Below are 20,118 nucleotides of genomic sequence, written 5' to 3'. Positions count from 1 at the left end.
CTGCTCTGAATCAACAAGAGCAAATTACAGACTATGAATGAGAGGGACATCGATACATGCTATGCATTTCTCTGCATGTATGCGAAGCAACAGACTAAGAAGTCAGCACTATCCATACATAAACATTTTTGCTAATTGCTTCAAAGACACTATTGTCATGTAAAATTCATGTCACCATCCTTTTCTAACTCAGGATTGAACTGGTGTGCCAGAGGCAAGGTTGTGCAAAAACATGCTCAGCACTCCATCACAAGGTGTGATGGAGCCAGTTTAAAAGACGCAATACCTCTGCTGTGAAACAACTATCTCTGGAGTCAGCTCTTAAAATGTGCTAGCAATGTAATTGTGCTTCTCTGGGGGAAAAAGAAAATCAGTGCAGTGGGACTGTCCCTGAACTCCTCTGCCTGGACCTTCCCTCAGAGCAGCCTTCAGTGGAAAAGATCTCCCAGGATGGGTTTAACCTATCAGCTCGAATCAATATTAATCACAGGTCTGAGCTTTTAATTGTAATCCACTTAAGTAAAGTGTTCTTGAACGTGTAATAAAAAGTTTACATCTCTGCCAAAATACATTTGAAACCTGACTAACAGCATAAATTCTTCAAAACACATGCACAAACAGGAAAGAAAACGGAATAAAAGCAGCTGACCACGTACCCACACACCTTGGCAGAGGGGCACTCCACATGCGGCGGCCACCTCCCAAGCACACAATCTCCCTGGCCCCCTGTAGACGATAGCCTGTGTTGCAGTTGAACGCCAGTGAGTCACCAATGCCAAATCTGGAGCCTGTGTGCCAGCCGAACCGAGGCTTTCCAGGGTCCTGACATGGTTCAAGATCATACTCTGGAAACAGGGCAGCCAAAAAAAAAAAATAAATAAATAAATCAGTATCAATATGTAAAAATGCTGTCTAACCCACAAAAATATATTACTAACATGCTATTAGAATGATTTGTGAAGTAATAATTGATATTGATAATATTCCCCTCGGGTATGTTCTCTTGTTGCCTCAAATGAAACTGCAGGTTCAGCCAAAGAAAGCAATGTCATAGCTAGCGGGGATTAACAGTCTTGCTCAAGAACACTTCATCAGGTTGGGATTCATGCCAAAAGCTTGAACCGTGCATGTCTGGATGAAGAATGGGCTCTGTAAAAACTAGGCCACCCTGTGTGTTATAGATGGGCTGCTGGTGGCCTTATCATTTGACATGTAGATGCGGCTCCCGTCAGCGCTGCTCTGCCGGCCTGTATTTTGCAGCATGCCAGTTGATTTCAGGACAACGAAAAGTAACAGCAGCACCTTTGTGCACGATGTGGCACGACAGCATTGCCAAATTTCCATCAAAAGGTCACAAAAGGTTAAAAAAATTGTAATCAGGAAATCTATAGATGCTAATTGCAGAGCATGCCAGCACATACACAGACACACTTGCAACTAAATTTCATGAATATTCATGGCCGTATAAGTTATGCTTCACTTCAGCGAACAGCAGGCAAACATTTAGGCAGGATGCTTGTGAAGCAGACCCTCTCTCTCTCTCTCTCCTTTTTTTCTACTTTACTGTATCTCTCTTTCTCTCTACCTCACTCCCTCTCTCCACCCTCTCCATCAACCCTGCTCACTCAGCATCACCATCTGTCTCATCTCTTTTCTCTCACTCTCTCCTTAAGCTTCCATCTACACCTCTCTCTCTCTCTCTCTCTCTCTCTCTCTCTCTCTTTCACCCTTTCCCCACCGGCTCCTCAGTCCTGAGGATACTGACCCACATGACATGCTTTGATGATCATTCCCGTCACGGTCAGACACCGTCTACCTACGTGACCTCGTTGTCTCTTAATTATCCTCCTCTGATGGGCACCGCCTGAGGCATGGTCTACCTGAAATCTGCTCCCATTCTGACCGACAAATCACTCCTCACATTACTTCATGCACGCTCTGGAGAGGCTTACCACTTTTGATCTCATCAATGAAAGAGCTGTCTTTCTTTCTGTCTGCCACAGTGTCTTTCACTTTGTCTTATACCCCTCCTACTTAAGAGCTCCACCCATGGCATTTGCAGCACCCTCACTCCTCCCTTCTGCCTCCTCCACACAATTCATCTCCCTTCCTCTCTCAAAACCTTCCCTACTCATCCTGTCTACACATCCACCAACACTCCCCACTCCTGCCTCCTACAGACAAAACTATCATATGCCTTCATACCCGAGAAGGAGATGTTGAATCCCTGCAGCGATATGGAGAAGTCAGAAATGAAGCGTAGCTGGGCCTTGAAGTTCCCGTACAGGCCGGCGTTAACAGGCGCTGGCCTCTCTGAGCCAGTGAGTCGAGCCAGTGGCTGGGCAAAGCTGCCATTTTCTGTTATCAGAAGGTAGTCGTGGTGATCCTCCAGGTGGAAGGAATGGAAAGTGAACTGAACACCTTGGAGGAGAAAATAAGAACGGCCAGCGTCAGAGGTTTCCAAGAAAATACATTCAATAACTGACATCAAAAAAACCTTTTGAATAGAATATATGATGCATATGTTTGACATTTTCATCTCAACACAGACCAATAAGGTTAAGACACTGACTTGTTTTACATTGCAGGGCACAAACTGAATGTGAATGAATTATTAAATTTAAAGTTTAGTTATAATTTCGAAATCCATTATCATGATTACAAATCGGTTGTATTAATTGGGGCTTCGCTTGCTGACATATGCATCTACACAACGCATTTTTCATTCATTAAATAGTGAATGCTTTAATCCTTTCAGCAGCAATACTAAATAAATCCCACTAAAAGTATCACACTAGAATCCAAAATGGAAAAAATTGAAAGCAATTTCGAAATGTGAAGTGTATAATTTCCAATGAAAACTGAAGAGTGAAAATGCATGGCATGGCCTCTCTCCCCGTTCATGAGCATTAGTCTGTTTTCATGAGGAGAGAGAACTGCTACAGAAGCAAACAAAATCTAGAAATTGTATTCAGGTCGGTCAAAATGAGTGTGAATTTTCTATCAACAAACTATTATTTAACTTTTAGTTTGGAAAACAAGATCTCAAGGTCTCTACACCCTGCTTCTATTTTCACACTGCAACTCAGACCCAATAACAACATCTTTATTCCGTCCATGATGGCCAGTTGGCTGCTTTTCAGTACAATAAGCGCTGCCATTTTAATGCCATCTGTTGAATCTGTTCAAATATAACTCTATAATGTCCTCCTCAACGTTTGGCTCACTTGATTTATCAAGAAATTCCCAAACGGCCAAAAAAATGGATGACCAAATGAAATGATTGATTGTGCTCTGTAAAACAGCAATTATATTACAGAGGATAAAAGGAAACGATCAATTAATCAAGAGCCATCCCTATCTAAAACATCTCGATATTCTAATTTAGTAGGTACAGGAACGTTGGTAATTACTGAGTAGAACAGTTACATAGCTGCTATCCTGAAAGATGAATGTGTCTTACAGTCAGGAGCGACTGAATAAAAATACACATGGAAAATCAGTGCCATGGTAAAAGATTCATAATCTGTTTTCACATATAAAGAAAGAGCTTTATATACTTCTCCATGCAGGGAAGAGCGCCCCTAATGGGAAACATCACTTGTATTTCTGGTAGGTCAGATAATATCTGAAGACGTCAACATAATGACAACAATCTTAAGAAAATGTACATAGCCTACAGTGCAGTGGTTATAGTATAGTATAAGCCAGGAGGGGAAAAGAGAGTGTGATCTGCTTTACTGTGCCATTGGTTTTCCACATGAAACCCAGCTGGGTTAGCTTCGAGCTGATCTTATGCTGGTCTGGAACAAGCACTTAACTTAGCTAATGTCAGCTGCCATGCTAAGCTAAGGCAAGCCAGGTTCCCTACAGGGTTTTCATGTCTGTCTATTCATGCAGTTACAATACAGGTGCTTTGAGTGGCCTATAAGGACAAAGAAAGACTTGAAGAAATCATTTCCCACATTACAGTACACATACCGATATAACCTGGAACTGATAGCTGACATTAGCTGTGTTAGGTGACATTAGCTAACATAAGCTCTGATAGCTGACATTAGCTAACATTAGCTGTGTTAGCTGACATTAGCTAACGTTAGCTAAGATAGCTGAAGTTAGCTAAGCTATGTTGGATGAGTGGTCATGTCAGAGGCTCCAGAGTAGGCCTCAGGTCCACTGGAGTGATACTTCTGCATTGGTATGCAGATATGTAAATCCCCCTTCAGCACTCTCAAACTGCTCTTCCCTACCAAAACAGTGACAGGAAGTGTAAACTGAAAACCAGTCACACTGAAAGAAAAACCTCATATCAAAAATACTGAATGATGATTTTTGATTTTTACTGATTTTTATTGTGTTTTATGTCCTCTGTGGAACATGTTTCAGTGCCAGCACAACTTTTTCCAATACAAGTGTTTCAATGACAATGTTTCTTTTTTCAAAGCCAAATTTTATTTTTGATGCCAAGATTTAAAGTCACTGTTCTGGTCCCACAGTGTAAGAGCTTATTCTCATTGCTTAAAAATTATAATTAATCAAATCTGTTTATCATGCTTTATGGTTTTATTTGAGGTCAGTGTAAAAGATGTTTGTTTTTTTTTTATTAATATTTATGTACACAAAGTTTACACATTAATAAGGTCATTTTGTATAACCTAGTTATAGGCCCTGTGCCAAATTTGACTTTCATTAGTCAATATGTTTGAAGTTTTCATCATTTTACTTGTTATCAGTTTTCAGTAGTGGGTGCAATTGAGTTTTGTGCTTCCAGTTATTTTTGAATGTTGAAGTAAGAAATAAAAAGGGTAATGCTGTTGACAGGAGAATGTCAGTGAGGTTACTGTTACTGTATAGCAATTAAAAAGAAATAAGACCAGAAAAAAGACATACTTTGTATGTGTACAGTAATTTCATTGATCTTGTCTTACATGGCAAGAAACATGAACTGATGTGAGGAGTTAAACACAAATTGGACATTGAGGCGGAAATTATCAAATACTTAATTAAATTTTTATGGTGTCAACATCTCAGGATGGAGGGATTGTTGATAAGTCTGCGAGACGCAACCAACAGAGGCGACTCTTTATAGAATTGCTTGACAACACGATCAATTGTAAATGTATAAAAAGTGCATTACGGCATTTCAATGGGCCTTTTGGAAGACGATAAGAAAATATAATGATAATATAAGTGCTAGAGCATCGAGACAAGGTCAGTACACTTTTCAAATGAATCAGAATGGCTTGGAGAACTGCTCACTGCTCACATAACTGACAGTCAGAGCTGTGATAACAGAATTAAACTAATTTGAAAAAGAATGGTATGTGAATAAAACTGGGATACCAGAATTTCATTACCAGGTGAACCACTGAAATGTCAAATCTATTTAATGAGCAGGGTGAAAAATGAATAAAATGCAAAACTCTTCAAATATTGTAAAAACCTATCCAACTGACGATGTTTAAAGCAGTCTACTGTACACAAATAAGCAACAGTACGGATCAGGAAGACCTTCAAAATAAACTGAAATCTAAGATACCAGAGCACGCTTTATGAAAGGAAGCACAGAGTTAATTTTTGAATAAATGAACACCTCAGAGTGTAATATCATTCTGGCCAGTGGCCATCAATGAAAAAGCGAGTGCATTTAAATGATCTTTGCTGAAGTAAAATATATGCCCTACTCACTTCTCACTTTATAATAATAAATCCCTGTAATGTTCTTGGAATCTGTGGAGGGGGCGGCTTCTTAATTTATAGTTTCATAATCTGGCCATTGTTAGAACTATTGAGTGTCACTGTGGCAAGGACTATAAAAATAAACGTGCTGTTACTGAGGTGCAGTATGTAAATGAGTCCCACAAGCACAAAATAAATATATTTCTTAAATTAGCATATCTATAGTTTAAGAGTTCCTAAAGTAAAAAAAAAAAGTATTTTAGTATGCATAGAATGTATACTTGGATGCCGAAGTATAACATTATCCTACTGGGGTTTTCCTACCTTTTCCATGGCTGACTTCTACACTCCACGTACAGTTCAGAGAGTTAGGATACAGCTCTGGGTAGCCAGGTGATAAGATGATCCCTCCAGGTCCCCTGATATCCCCACCACATGATGCTGAATAGAGAGGGGAGATAATGAATGATAACTGTTGCTGGAAAAAAAAATGGAAATTGCAAATGAACCAATAAATCCTTCACCTGAAGACAGAGGAGCGATTTAAATGAATAATGCATTTGAGTCATATCACATCCTGTCCTGCTATTTTTATGAGTACCTGTAATTCTGCCAACACAATGTTTTTTTTTTTTTCTCCCTCTCTCTCTCAAAACCTGTCCGACTGCCAGGACAATAAATTATTCATTAAATTCAGTTATCTATCCATACTTTCCCCTCTCCTATAGTATCGTCACCTGAAACACATTGTCAGAAGACATGATTATCCATGAAATTTATTTACAATTCACAAGCATATTCAGCAGATTAAAGCATCTAGTTTTTAATTCTGATTGTGACTTCTAAATGATTCTGAATTTCTTCCAAATGGAAAATATCACCCCTGTGCTGCGTCCAACTACTTCAGTCGGGTTGGGAGGATAATCCACTTGTAACCTACGGTGTAGTCACAGTTGAGGAGATAGAGAGCGCTATCGAAAGGAGCAACACTCATCGTCACCTCAGTAATATGACCCTCACGCATGTTGACGATTGACAAACACTTACCTGCCACAAAGCCCCTTATCTCATCAAAGGACGTTAATGAGATAAAACTCTACTGTCATTGGCTGCTGAGGACCGGGAGGTTAATGTTATCCATTTGAAGGTTAACTGCTCTAACTGGATAATGCTCAAACGTGCAATAGTTCTCACATGCTGTCATTGCATTTGAACTAAAAGGTAATTTCACATGAGGGCTTTTGCTTTTTAAAAAGTTTTGACATGATCTTTTTTCTTTTTCTTCTTTCTTTGCGTCGAAGTGTGTGGGTTTCTGTGCGTGTGTTCTTGACTGGCCTGAATGGCCTCAGAGTGATGTTCGAGCCAAGTGCACTGATGCCTTCCTGAAAACAGTGATCTTGACAAATATTAGAAGTAGAACTCTTGCGCATGCACATATTTTCAAAGTAATGAATGTCAGATGATGTTTTGGAGGATCACTGAGATGCCTGAGGCTCCACAGCTGCACACACCCACCCCCCTCTTATCCTCTCTCCTTCCACCCTTGGGCTCTCAAGTGAGCACAACACATCAAGGCCTGAATTCTTACCCACCAACAAAATTATATCAAATATTTTATTAATGAGCCAAAATTACATAAAGTCATTAAAAGTGGATGAGTATGCTTGGCAAACGATCTACTTTAGAGGCTCCATAGGCAGAGAGCCAAGGCATTTGGCACCAGTCTGGCACACACCTAGGCAAGAAAATGCTCCAAGATATAAAACGTTTTCCAGGACAACCACTGGGCTGAAGCTGTATAGCACAACACTGTATCATATGCACGATATGGTGCTCCCAGCTGACCCTTGCATGCATTTTGTTCGTTATATTCTTTCAACTCAGTGATCAGTGACTAAGAGACTTCATTTACGGTTTGTGCACTGCAACAATAATGACTACAATTGTCCTTCAGTGTGCTTCTAAACAGCCCAAAGAGTTAAAGTGTACAATCAGGAAGACAAAGAGATTAGAAATCACCAGGAACATGCTGAACTTCATGCTTTGGGATTCAGCATAATCTTCAGTATAACATGATTCATAACACCCCGAGTAATTTGCTCACACAAGGACAGGGTCTATTTGTTGAATGAAAGGCATTCTGACAAGCGTCTGTTTGGTTAGTTAGACCTGCTGTGGGCTACACATAGTCGCTTATCCTTGTGTTGTTATTGCCAGCAAGGCCATATTCTTTTTTTTGTTGTTGTTTTTTTGTTGTTGTTGTTTTCGAGGCTTGAGAAAAAATACAGCAATGGCAGCAGCTGCTGTAAGAACCTTTGCAAAATAAATTTAGAGGCCTCTTGCCAGTCACTAGTGGCAGCATCCTATTCAGTATTGGGGGCTAAAAGACCCTATACATACTGTGTGTACAAATAGGCTGTTTATGTGTATTTTCTCAAAAAAACAATACTTCAAGTCATAACCAGCTAAATAGATGTCCTTTCAATGACTCTTCACATTCATGTTAGAATGCATCAAAGACAACATGGATGGCCATCGTATTTCGTGGTCATTCAGCTCTCATTTCAGATGGTATCATCTAGAGTCATTTTAAGAAAATACAAACCAAAATAGTATGACACAGAAATGAAACATTTCATTAGCACCGACTCAAAATAAAACTGTGATGTATTTCATGGATGAGACTGATGTCTGTTGTGGAAAATGTAACGTTAAGTGTGCTGTGCGTACCATCACAAGTGGGCAGTGGGTGGCTCCAGAAGTGGTTCTTCTCACAAACCAGCGGCTCCTCGTGACTCAGCCTGTATCCTGGGTCACACTGGAAGGACACCGTGGAGCCGATGGACAGGTCATGGCTTAACCGTATGCCATTCACCGGGACACCAGGATCCATGCAGGAGTATGTGTCCAATGTGACCACTAGAGAAATTCAAATCAAACAGTTTTTTAATCAATATGTGTTATGGCAACTGAATTTAGGTGCTGTTGTATATGATTTTTAATAGCAAGTCCACTTTGCTCATGAACTGCACATAGTGTCTAGTTTTTGTGTTAATCTAGATTGTTGTCTGTTCCTGTGATGGGAGATGATGATTACAGTCACATCTTCATTGTGATGTGTCCTGTGGACTATGTATTTAATACAGAAATTCTTTGCAAGGGACTGCATGTTTTTCCAGTATGTCACACAGTAAGTATGTATGTAAGTATGTTGATTGATGTCCGATTCTGATCAACTATTCATGCAAATAAAATGACTGTTGAGCAACAGAGGTAAAATTAAAGTTATACAGCGTTCATGAAACATGAAATGGCATTTCAATTCTATTTTTGCAATCACTAAAATTTCTAGGCCACATTCATACAGAAAAGAGACAGAGCCTTTGATGTTATTACAATCGTCACAACAAAGGTAGGTCTCGGGTTGCATACATAATAGAGGAAGAGAGAACGGTTTTCAAAGTAAGAGATTTACTCTGTCTTTGATTCTGACTTTTAACTTTAAAAATGAATGCTCGCTCATGCTCAGTCAAAAGTGGGAAAAATATATTACATGACGAACAAAAGATGCTGCACCGCAAAAGTGACACTTTTCAGACGATAGCAAAGGCTGCTTTATGACACGATTCAGTTGAGACTTTGAAGACAAATGCACGATTGCACTGACTGCTGCGATGTTTGACGGTTCTTTCTGAATAACCTTGATAGTTGTCGGCTCCTCTGGTGTTAAAAAAACAAAATTTCATCCTCTTGCGATCCTATTTTTGTTACATATATGCAAGTTAACCACAGAGAGAAGGTCAGATGGTGGAAGGCAGATGTTACGGGTGGTGAGGAGGAGTACAGGGCACTAGTTTCGTGGGGCCGAGAGAACTGACCTCGGTGACACTGCACAAAAATACTTGCCGTGTTCTATGCATGTTCAACCACCATTTCTGTTTTTCATAAAGATATTTTTGTCCACTGGTTTTGCTCATAGAATGAGCTGATTGCTCAGTAATGCCAGCTCCCTCTTAATCTTAAGTGATGCAAGCTGCAAGGAGATGCCCCCGTTTTTCCTGTGATTTCCAGGACTGCCGTTTGGATACCTTCCAAGTAGGGCTGCTTTTGATGCACTAAAAATATGCAGATTTTAGGCAATGACTGGCAACAGTTGTGCCAGCAGTTATCAGGTCATCCTTGGGTAGGCTATTCTAAGCTAGGATAATCAGAACCTGTATTTTTAGCTCTTGCTTTTGCTGTATTGCATTTAAGCATTAAGCAGAAAAATGGCTGTAGTCTGTTTCTATATCTGTCCATTCATATTTTCAGAGCATCCACACAGCCAGTAAAATATCACTGAAAACACCAGTTTAGAATGAAGCACATCTGATGTGCAACAGATGCCAGAAATTGCTTGCTACTTGAATCAAACTGTGGGTATACATTTTTTTTTTTAAAGAAGGCAGAGCAGATACTGTATCAACAACGCTGCAAGGTGAAACTCGAAATCACCTTCTGTTCTCTTCAGGTAGATTTCAGGTGATTGACCCAATCAGAGGACTTAGACATGTCAGCAAATAGTATCCTGTTCATTTTGGGAAGTCTGACATCAGTGACTGTGAGCCCAGCATGAAGTGCATTTAAAGGTACAGCACACAATGTGAAATGTATGTAATTTTGCACCAGCACCAGATAGACACACTCTCAACGGGTCAAACAGACATTGTTGATCTGAAAAAGATCAACACCTCATTGCTATAAATTCTAATCCATTAGAAGTGTAGTTCTACTGCATGGCCAGCAGAAGTTACTTTTGGCCATGTGGTGCAGCATTATCAACAAGAAATGGCAGTTAATAGTATAACCCAATCACATTATATGGTTTATGAGCTATAGATTACAGTCATAAACATTAATAATGTATAACAGCCCGGGCTGACTGATTATTCATGTATGAATACGGCTCTTCCTTTGTACAACTTGTCTTGCTCTCCTCCAGTAATACATTGCGTAAGAAAACTTGCGCACATGTTAGGGAAGTAGAGCATTCATTGATCACTGCCTCTAAGGCGCAGGTATATGGTGGGAAAAAATAGCAATAATAATAAAGAGAATGGTGAGTGAAATTACAGAAACAAAATATGTGACCTTAAATATGTATGATTTGACAATATTCTGTATTTTTTTTTGTAACTGAATAGATCTAAATTATCCATTGCATACAAAGGATACCGTGAAGTGTTTCTGCACCTCAGTTTACTCACAGGATAATTCCCAACAGCTCTACTTTGTAAGACCAATTTTACAAATGAACTAGGCTGGCTTTCCCTAAAGCATTTCAGCAATAAGATATGCCCTAAATCGCAATGGAAGAAACTAATATGATCTTACTGTTATTGCTTTTCAATAGCCTCATCAACAAAAGAGAAATGCACTTGAGAGTGAAACATAATAAGACAAAGGCACTTGTGGTCTGCTTTCAGTCAATAATACAGACATAATAACAAACTCAGTCTTATGAATCACATCTGAGTGACAAGGGTAATGGCGCCAGTGCAAACAATCGTGAAAATAGATCACACTATGTCCAGAGTATTTTTCTATTTGATTTTTCAAAGACTACAACCCCATGCCTAATAATGTGGAAAGAAAAAAAGTTTACAACTCAAACCCCCCTGAGAGCAGATGTTACCCAGGCGGTAGTTATTCAGAGTATTCGAATATGTACCTCGGAGGGCTAATAGTTCTCTTTCCTCTGCCAGATTCTGTGCACTTGAGGACGACCTCACTCCAAGCTTGCATATTTAAACTAGGGGCTACTATCGTGCCTGACAAGAGGCAGCAAGGTCCAAGAACACATCCGAAAGCAGAGCGCTGAACTGAAGGACTGGGAGCAGGTCCCTTTAAGTCCATTGTTAACATAAATCCCACAATTCCATTGAGCTCTCCGTTTTTTACTTTCACTGTTCATCTACATTTACAGTCTGCTGCACAATATTATTCAACATGGACAAGTGCTGAAGATGCACAGTCAACTTTGTCCTGAAGTTTGGCTTTGAGCTCACACTGGAGCCACTCCCTCACCCCTCACACATACAGTAAGGCCTTGCAAACAGACGGGCTGCGTAACCTGATATAATTAACGTCAGTGGTAACTCAAGACTTACAAAAGCAGTGCTGACCTTGGTTTCCCTCTAAAATAAGCAATGTTTAAAATTCTGTAGTCTCATTCCAGAATTTTCTTCCCCATACATAAACTGAATAAATTTAGTTTCATCCTGAGAACTAAAGCTCATTGAGCCAGGTTGTTATGATAATACTGGTGCTCTTGTTATGTAATCCATCTTCAACACAATTTAATCTTCATATATAGTTTCACAAACTATATGAAAGTGTTACAAGACTAACTTATATTTCTACTGCCATTAACCTCTGTATACATGGACTTTTGACATTTTTTGTCTTTCATTTATTGAAAAATTGAATTTCTACTTAAACTGTGTAAAGTTTAAGTAGAAAGAATATCTGTGTGCTGTTCCAAAAATATTTTGCATTCATAAATCATCCAGTGTAATGTTTTGCGGTGCATGCAGGAAACAAGAGCGTGCTCTCACCTTCGTAGAATATCTTGAAGCCACTGTTTGATCGACTGTTATCAGTGGTGAAAAGCAGATACAGAAAGTTACTGCTACTAAACAGGAACTGAGGGACCTGGGTTCCATTGAACGAGCCGATCAGAGGAGAGAGCAGGTTGGGACCGTCGTGCACTTCCAGGAAGTCATAACTGAGCTCCGTTTGAAACCTTAAAAGAGAGCAGAGAGAGGGAGGGAGGTGCAGAGCAGACAATTATTTGTATTCCAAACAATACTGCTTTGACAGATTCGAGGGTTTGAGGCCTCTTGTCTCTTGTGTCTGCACAGAACAGTCTAATTTTGAGGAGATAAACGAGAAGCAGTAGTTTTCATAGCAAGTGTTCTAATCATTGCAATAGTATGAGATCAATGAACTTGGAAATTTGACATAGTATAAATCCGTGGTCATCCTCAGATCTTGACATCATCAGACAAGTGACATCAGCTCGAGGTCCAATATCACTATCAATACTGTTGGAAAAATACCACCAGAAATTTTCAGCATGGGAAAATCCACACATCCTTATTTTATGTTATTAACTTTGGCCAACTGAGAAATAACTGCACAGCCTCTGTAGGAGGAAAAAATATGAGACTCAGTAAATTTTGTGAGGAATAAAACCACCAATGCTATAGCTTTGCATGTGAATTGTGTCAACTGTCTATTTTCTGACCAAGAGGACATCTGCCTAGCATTTATTTCAGGATGTGAATACAGGACCCATACCTATTAATAGTGCGAGTACATACTCTGTAAATCACGCTTCTCAGTCCACATTACACCCTATTTCTACTTGGGATGTACCTAATGCATTACCAACCATGGGTCCCAGGAAATCAACTGAAGCAGACAAATTCAATCCCCTCTTTTTATAGCTCTGAACTCCATTTATTACTGAGCAAATAACACACATATTTAACCTTCCCATTTCAATTGGTATAATTTTGAGTATCTGAATGTCTGCTCATGTGAGTCCTTTGTACAAGGGAAGAGACTACAGCAATCTCAATCATTATCTACCAATATCCAAACTTCCTGATCAAGGAAATCCTGGAATCGCTGTCGACTCAAAGCATTTCTCTCAGGGGTGAGCCCTCACCAGTCTGGTATCAGACCTATGCATAGTCCCACCATTCCACTGTCACATTAGTTGGAAATGATGCTGTTTCTTGTACAGACAAAACGAAGCGTCGTGCTGCTGTTTTCATTGACTTCTCAAGAGCTGTCGACACAGTTGATCATTCTGTTGATTCAGACTGTGTAATATTGGGTTTGATTCAATTGCTTGCAGATGGTTCCAGAATTACCTTTCTGAAAGGTTTCAGCGTGTCATAGCTGGAATAGTTCAAGCAGCTCTGGGCCCTGTCTTAGTTACTGTACAATTTCTCTGGGTGACTGTAATGTCCATCTTTAGCTGAATAACGTGACTCTGACTCTGCACAACTTGCTGTTGAGAACCTAAGACTTTCTTTTAATGCTCTGCAAGCTACACATGACAACCTCAAACTTTAACATTAATGCAAGCAAAGCAAAGTTCTTGCTTTGCTCTACAAGAGACATTGATTTAACAGTTAAGAGCTATCCACGCTGAATGGCACTGAATTTGAGAGAGCCACTGAGTATCAATATCTAGGTATTTGTGTTGATGAATCATTTAACATCATACTGACAATCTCATCACCAAACTGTGGCAAAAACTCAAAGGAACAGATCCAGCTTCCCTTTGAACTATAGTGAAAGTATAGCTGAGGCAGTCTTTCTATTGGTCCTTGATTATGGTGATGTAATCTACAGACATGCTGCTGCTTCCACTCTCAAATCCCGAGACTCAGTTTATCATTCTGCCCTTGGGTTCATTACCAGAGATCCCTATGACACTCACCATTGTATTCTGCAAACAAAGTTGGTTGGCCCTCTCTGTCCCAGATGTGTGATTAGCCCTCGTATCTTTTCATACACAAATCCCTTATTGGACATTCGCCAATCTATATAACATGTATGCTGAACTGAACCACAGGAAGTGGCAAATTCACTGTACAAACTGTCTCGGGCTTCACTTGCACTACCACTACCGCAGTTTCAAACCACTTCACCTCAGTATGCAATTGTTTTCAGTATTGTCCTTGTCAATTCTTTGTGTATAAACTCCACATATCTCAACATTACTGCAAAAGAGGAAAAGCTCAATGATTTTTCAGGCTTATATAAAGGTCTGCATTGAACTGAATGAGGAATGCAAAGAGGCATATTACCTTCAGCATAACACCACTATCAACTGCATAAACTAGACATAAGAAAACTTTGGCTCATTCTAAGTAAAGCAGGGCAAAAGATTTGGGCTCATTTCATGAAAAAAATCATAAAGAAAGTAGCTCTTTGTTTCTTCACAAAGGAGCGTGTCAGCACTGAAAAAGCCTTGATTATAAAATATGAACATTTTATGGTTTCGCTCCTTAATGGTAAGAAATAAAAGTGTTAGAGCAAGACTTTTTTCCTCACTGCAGCTCTCAGAGGAAGTGAGCAGGAGCCAGTAAGCAAAATAAAGAATTACTCGAGGCTTTCGACATTTTTGGAAAGTAGGTCCAGGACTGCGTTCCACCTCCTCTGACTTTCTATTTCTAACTCAGAGGCTTCCACAGCTAAGGGTACGCCTTCTGTGTCTGTGCACATGCACAGAGCGTGCATGAATTCACTTGTTTTGTGTGTGTATACGTACGTCTGTGTCTGTGTTTGGTTAAGTAATGTCAGATTCAGCTGCAGCACAGTATGTAGATATACGCACAGACAGAGATTGTGTGCTGTCTCCGTTTTTTGACTGCCTCTTTCTGTGTGTGTGTGTGTGTGTGTGTGTGTGTGTGTGTGTGTGTGTGAGAGAGAGAGACTGTGTATCTTTGTTTCCATGGCTGACTTGTTGCGGCACTGTCACACAAACCTGTCAAAGCTGATCTTGATGGAGCTCCCCAGCTCGGCCTCAATGACCCACTCACAACTCAGGGAGTCTTTGTAGTAGCCTGGCCACCCCGGGGAGAGGATGACACCAGACGGCCCAGAGTAGTGGCCCCCACAAGGAGCTGGAGGAACAGAGAGGTGGAGGAGCGGTGGAAGGGATTGAAACGATAAAGTTGTAAATTATCGATATAAATAGATCAAAGATTGGGGGAGGGGAGGGGAGGGGAGGGGAGGGGAGGAAAATAGATGGAGAAAACTTATTGTTTTTAAGACGATACCAGTCAGAAATTGTTTTGTACCCACATGAAAAACAATGACAGAAAATAAATGTGAATCACCAAAGTGCTGGAGTTACACAAATACCTGAAGATAAATGTAGCCCCGTTTGGGTGGATTGCATGTTCCATGTAACCCACTCACTTTTTTTATCTAAATTTCCCCTGTTCTTTCTTTCTCTTCCGAACTCAATAGCTGACATTTCTGTCCACCGACCACACATCTCCACATTATAAGCTACTGAATTTCAGTACCTTCACATTTGGGAATGAGTCCGCTCCACATCACCTTGCCTTCCTCCAGATGGCATGTGATGGTGTCAGCCCCCTGCGTCTTGATGAAGCCCTCCTCACAAACCACAGAGATGGAGCTCCCCAGCTGGAAACTATCCCCAAAGCGCCGGGCATTCAGTGGTATGCCAGGGTCAGGGCACTCATTACGCCCAAAAGCTTGTAATGAGAAGAAAGAAAACAAGATCTAGTGACAAACACTCTTGTGTGAATGAGAAATGGGGTCTTTGAGGAGAAGGGAGATAAGGAAAATGGATGTAGCTGTCCGTAGAAGAGAAGAAAAAAAACCCTAACAGTGGTCTGCTCTGCACACCTGGGGGTGACAACAGCCTCTGTCTTTAGAGCTTGTTGTGGCCTCGCCAGGAGAAAAGGATTATGGTGGCGTTGTTTTAGGCAATCTGGCACAAGAGTTAGGAACTGTATGCACTGTCCTAAATGCTGCTTTTTGTATTGTTAAAGCACTTCAGCTACACCTGGGGTGCCATGAAGTACCATTTTAAAAAGAACAAAATGGCAAAGGTCAGCTTTGTGACTGAGAACGTGTATATTCACACAGATTACAGATGCTGCTAAACTTCATCCCAGCCTTTATTTTCATAAGCTATAAAATCAAATTTGTTTGCACTTTACTCTTGATATTTCTTCTTTTACAGTCAGTCATGATGCTTATGTACGAATATATTTTCATACAAATGCTTTACTACGATTTGATTGCTTGAATTCAATTCTACAGATCCTTACTGCTGTAGGTGATGTTGAATCCTCGTCCAGACATGGAGTGATCAGCCTGAAACTCCAGCTGCAGTACGTTGCTGTTGGACGTCAGGTGGGAAGGAACTTCTGCCCCCGAGAAGCGTCCAAGTATTGTGGCTCCTGACTGGTCCCCATCTTTGATAGTCAGGAAGTCATAGGGAGGCTCTAGGTCAAAGTCATTGAAGGCCAGGTGTATTCTGGTGCCGGGCTCAGAGATAATCAGCCACACGCAGTTGAGATTGTTGCCATAGCCCTCTGGGTAGTCAGGAGACAACACCGTCCCCATGGGAGCGGTGAAGTTGGAGAAACAGGGGACTGTGTGAGAGATAATAGTAATGATTAAAAAACTATCCCAGGTGAGGCAATTTGTTTCACAGCCACTCTCACTGGTCATGTGACAATCGACACTGCGGATTCTGCCATGACAGTGCCGTATTGAACAATGCCAGTACTGTATAACTAGCTCAGCAAACAGGAGACAGCACAACTCCCATGGGTGCTGAGTAGTTGGAGAAACATGAAACTGTAAGGGGGGGTGGAGCAGAGGAGTTAGTGTACAAAAATACAGATATACGGCAATAAAAGTGTACAGAAACACTGCACACTGTCCCAATGGACACTGTTAACTGGAAGAAACAGAGGACTAGATTTTTGTTATGGATACGGGTTAGGTGTAGTGAAACTCACAGGTTTAGGTTGTCTTGAGAAAGGACAATTTACAGTATAATGTAGGTTTCCCTTCTCCAGGGTATTTGTACAGCTTTACAGTGTGCATCTCTCTTGTCCTTCAAATCAGCCCTTAATAACAAGGGAATCGTACACCATCAATTTCCCGTTTTACATTGTGCTGTTTACACACAATGCACTGCGGGGTCATTTAACAACCCTGTAATTAATCCCCCAATAGCTTAGTGTCACTGAACTTTCCGAACACATAAGTAATTGCTTCATTTTCCATCATGAAAAAAGAGCACGTATTGGACTCACATATGCAGATGGGGATATTAGCCGACCACTGATTGTTGTTCTGGCAGGTTATCATCCTCTCCCCTATGAGCTCGAATCCAAACTGGCATTCAAAGCGCAGAACATCTCCATTTAGAAAGCCACTACCTTCTTGGTAGCCGTACAGCGGTGTACCGGGGTCACCACAACTCTCTTTGTCAATTTCTGTGGGTGAGGTGGGGAGAGGAGGAGGGAGGGATGGAAAGAGGCAGAAGCAGAGGATTAAGTCATGCCAAGTACTTTGAGGTACTTTTTTTTCCCTTAACATTATCTGCAAAGGTCCAGGTGAAGAGTCTGAGAGCCTGGTTAAGGAAGTTTTTTTTTTTTTAAGATGGAGATAGAGAAGAGAGTGGCAGACAAGCAGACAGACAGACATAGGGACAGAAAGGGAGACAGGAAAATAGACTCCTTGCTTTACTGAATGAGACTGTCATAGACACAGACAGAGAGAGATGATATCTGCACTAAAGCCTGTGTACCTTTATAGTTGATCTTGAAGCCGATCGAGCCCACACTCTCATCAGACTGGAGATGAAGCCACATCTGATGGGACATGCTGACAATCAAGTCTGGGACAAAGCTCCCAGTCAGTCTGCAGATCGGGCATCAAAAAAGTCAACACAGTATCAAAACACACTTCTCAAGCCTCATCTCATCACACAGTGTTATTTCAAAAATATTATGGAAGAAGGCAACTATAAAACGTTAAAAACTGCTGCAGTAATTATATATAGAAGCAGATGGGTCTCGATATTAATGAATATGCACACAATTCACAAAATATATCTATATATGTATGTATGTATTGTATGTATCCATGCATTTCCTTTTTTTTTATTTATTTACTTTTATCCACGCCATGTACACAAGTAAGTGATAACTCTTCCATCATGCATGATTAAATATGTTTGAGTTATGAATGCTTGCTAAGCTACTGATGTGCCATTCTACACAAGCTTTCACTAACAAGTCAACAAGTGGCGAGCTACTGACTCTCGCCTGTCCATTAGCATTACACAGCTTACTTGTTAGCTGTGTTTACATTTATTTCAAATTAGAAACATTTGTGTGTGCATTGAAAAATATTTTTGTAGAGAATCATTTATAGATTAATCAATAAATTTGTGAATCTCTCAGCATGCCTCATCGTGACTCATGTGATTCCATTTAAATGGTGCAGTCATTGACCTGAGTTCAATGTTCTCTGCATATGAGAGCTTCACATTATCCAGTGTGGATCTAACCACCTCTGCAACACATCTGACTCAGCAATATTACAGTACAACATGCAGTATATCCAATGAAGTATTTTATGTAATACTTACACTTGTATTATTGTTTTGGAATCACCTACTTCCCCTCCATCTCCGATTGTCAGCGAATCATACCCAATTTCTAGGTCGAACTCTTCAAAGTTGATCTGAATAACCTGCAATAAAATATGTAATTTTTATAAACTGTCCCTTTGTAAGTGTTAACATGCAGCATGGCAATGCAGATGAGCATTAGCTCTCTCGCTCTCTCTCTGTCTATAGAGAGACATGATGTTAAACAATTTATCTGTCAACAACATTTTATAGATTTCTACAAGCACAAACTGCAAGTCTGAAAGCCCACCATCTGCCCCTGGAGGCCACTCTATTTACACCCGACCGTACACAAGAGGCTCAAGCCGGCAGCTCTACTGACCAACATATTCTGAGGGAAATTCCAAATGACTCTCAAGTTTTATTATCAAATAACCCATCTCATCTCATTATGTGGAATTCATAATATCACTGCTCATTTCTATACCGTGTCGTTAGAGACAGTGTTTCTGGAGACAGCTGAACTGAAAGAGGCAAGCTATGTGGATGAAAGCCTATGCCATTTTTGATCAAACAATAATGTAAAAATCCAAGACTTTCTCCTATCTCATAATTTATGCTGTGTAATATACTGCATAATATATCTTATACTTTTATAACTTATGTAGAAACTACTCTTTAAGCTCAAATCAAAAAGGGAAGAGAGAATGGGAGGCAAATATAAAACTCAACTCAAATGTATTTTTTTAACTGTTTATAGAATAAGGCAAATGTCAATGCCACACACCCTGCCAACAGAGGACAACAAACATCCCTCAAAGCAATATAGAAACAGACAGCAGTGTCTCTTCACATTACTTTAGAGCATAAATTAAATACTAAGAACCAAGCATGGCAAGGCACATTTAAGATTTTCTATAAACAGATGTACATATCCAAACGAAACCACATCAATGTGGCAAGAGCTGTTTACACTAATAATAATCATGTTAAATTGTGCTTACTGCAGAGACACTACACAGTGAAGCCACATTATCTCAGCCTACACTTAATGAGAGGAAAGATGTAATGACACGAGTGTCACATCTGTTGATGACAGACATATGATGGCTGCCTGCTCAACCCTCGCATCCCTTTCTCTGGCCAAGGGGAGGACAATGTCTGCACAATATCCATGTATAACAGCCTCATTACAATGCACACATAAGCATAATTACCATAATAACACTAATGGACCAAGTTTC

At 40.3% G+C, this 20,118-nt stretch overlaps 1 protein-coding gene across 5 annotated transcripts in view; it reads right to left on the bottom strand.

The window, feature by feature from the left end:
• The window catches only part of LOC139333409 (CUB and sushi domain-containing protein 3-like), a 224,752-nt gene that overhangs the window by 127,244 nt on the left and 77,390 nt on the right, over window positions 1-20,118 (bottom strand). For all 5 annotated transcript variants that reach the window (XM_070965782.1, XM_070965784.1, XM_070965783.1 and 2 more), the window contains 11 exons: window positions 18,893-18,996; window positions 18,047-18,159; window positions 17,550-17,732; window positions 16,551-16,877; window positions 15,774-15,968; window positions 15,227-15,365; window positions 12,276-12,463; window positions 8,410-8,598; window positions 6,004-6,120; window positions 2,206-2,421; window positions 657-845 (listed from right to left, as the gene is read on the bottom strand). In XM_070965782.1, coding sequence (XP_070821883.1) covers window positions 657-845; window positions 2,206-2,421; window positions 6,004-6,120; window positions 8,410-8,598; window positions 12,276-12,463; window positions 15,227-15,365; window positions 15,774-15,968; window positions 16,551-16,877; window positions 17,550-17,732; window positions 18,047-18,159; window positions 18,893-18,996 — 1,960 coding nt within the window. The remainder of the gene's footprint in view (window positions 1-656; window positions 846-2,205; window positions 2,422-6,003; window positions 6,121-8,409; window positions 8,599-12,275; window positions 12,464-15,226; window positions 15,366-15,773; window positions 15,969-16,550; window positions 16,878-17,549; window positions 17,733-18,046; window positions 18,160-18,892; window positions 18,997-20,118) is intronic.

Source organism: Chaetodon trifascialis, chromosome 7 (assembly GCF_039877785.1).
Source record: "Chaetodon trifascialis isolate fChaTrf1 chromosome 7, fChaTrf1.hap1, whole genome shotgun sequence".
Lineage (NCBI taxonomy): Eukaryota > Metazoa > Chordata > Actinopteri > Chaetodontiformes > Chaetodontidae > Chaetodon > Chaetodon trifascialis.
Note: the sequence above shows the minus strand (reverse complement) of the source record. Positions and strands in the feature narration are given on the sequence as shown.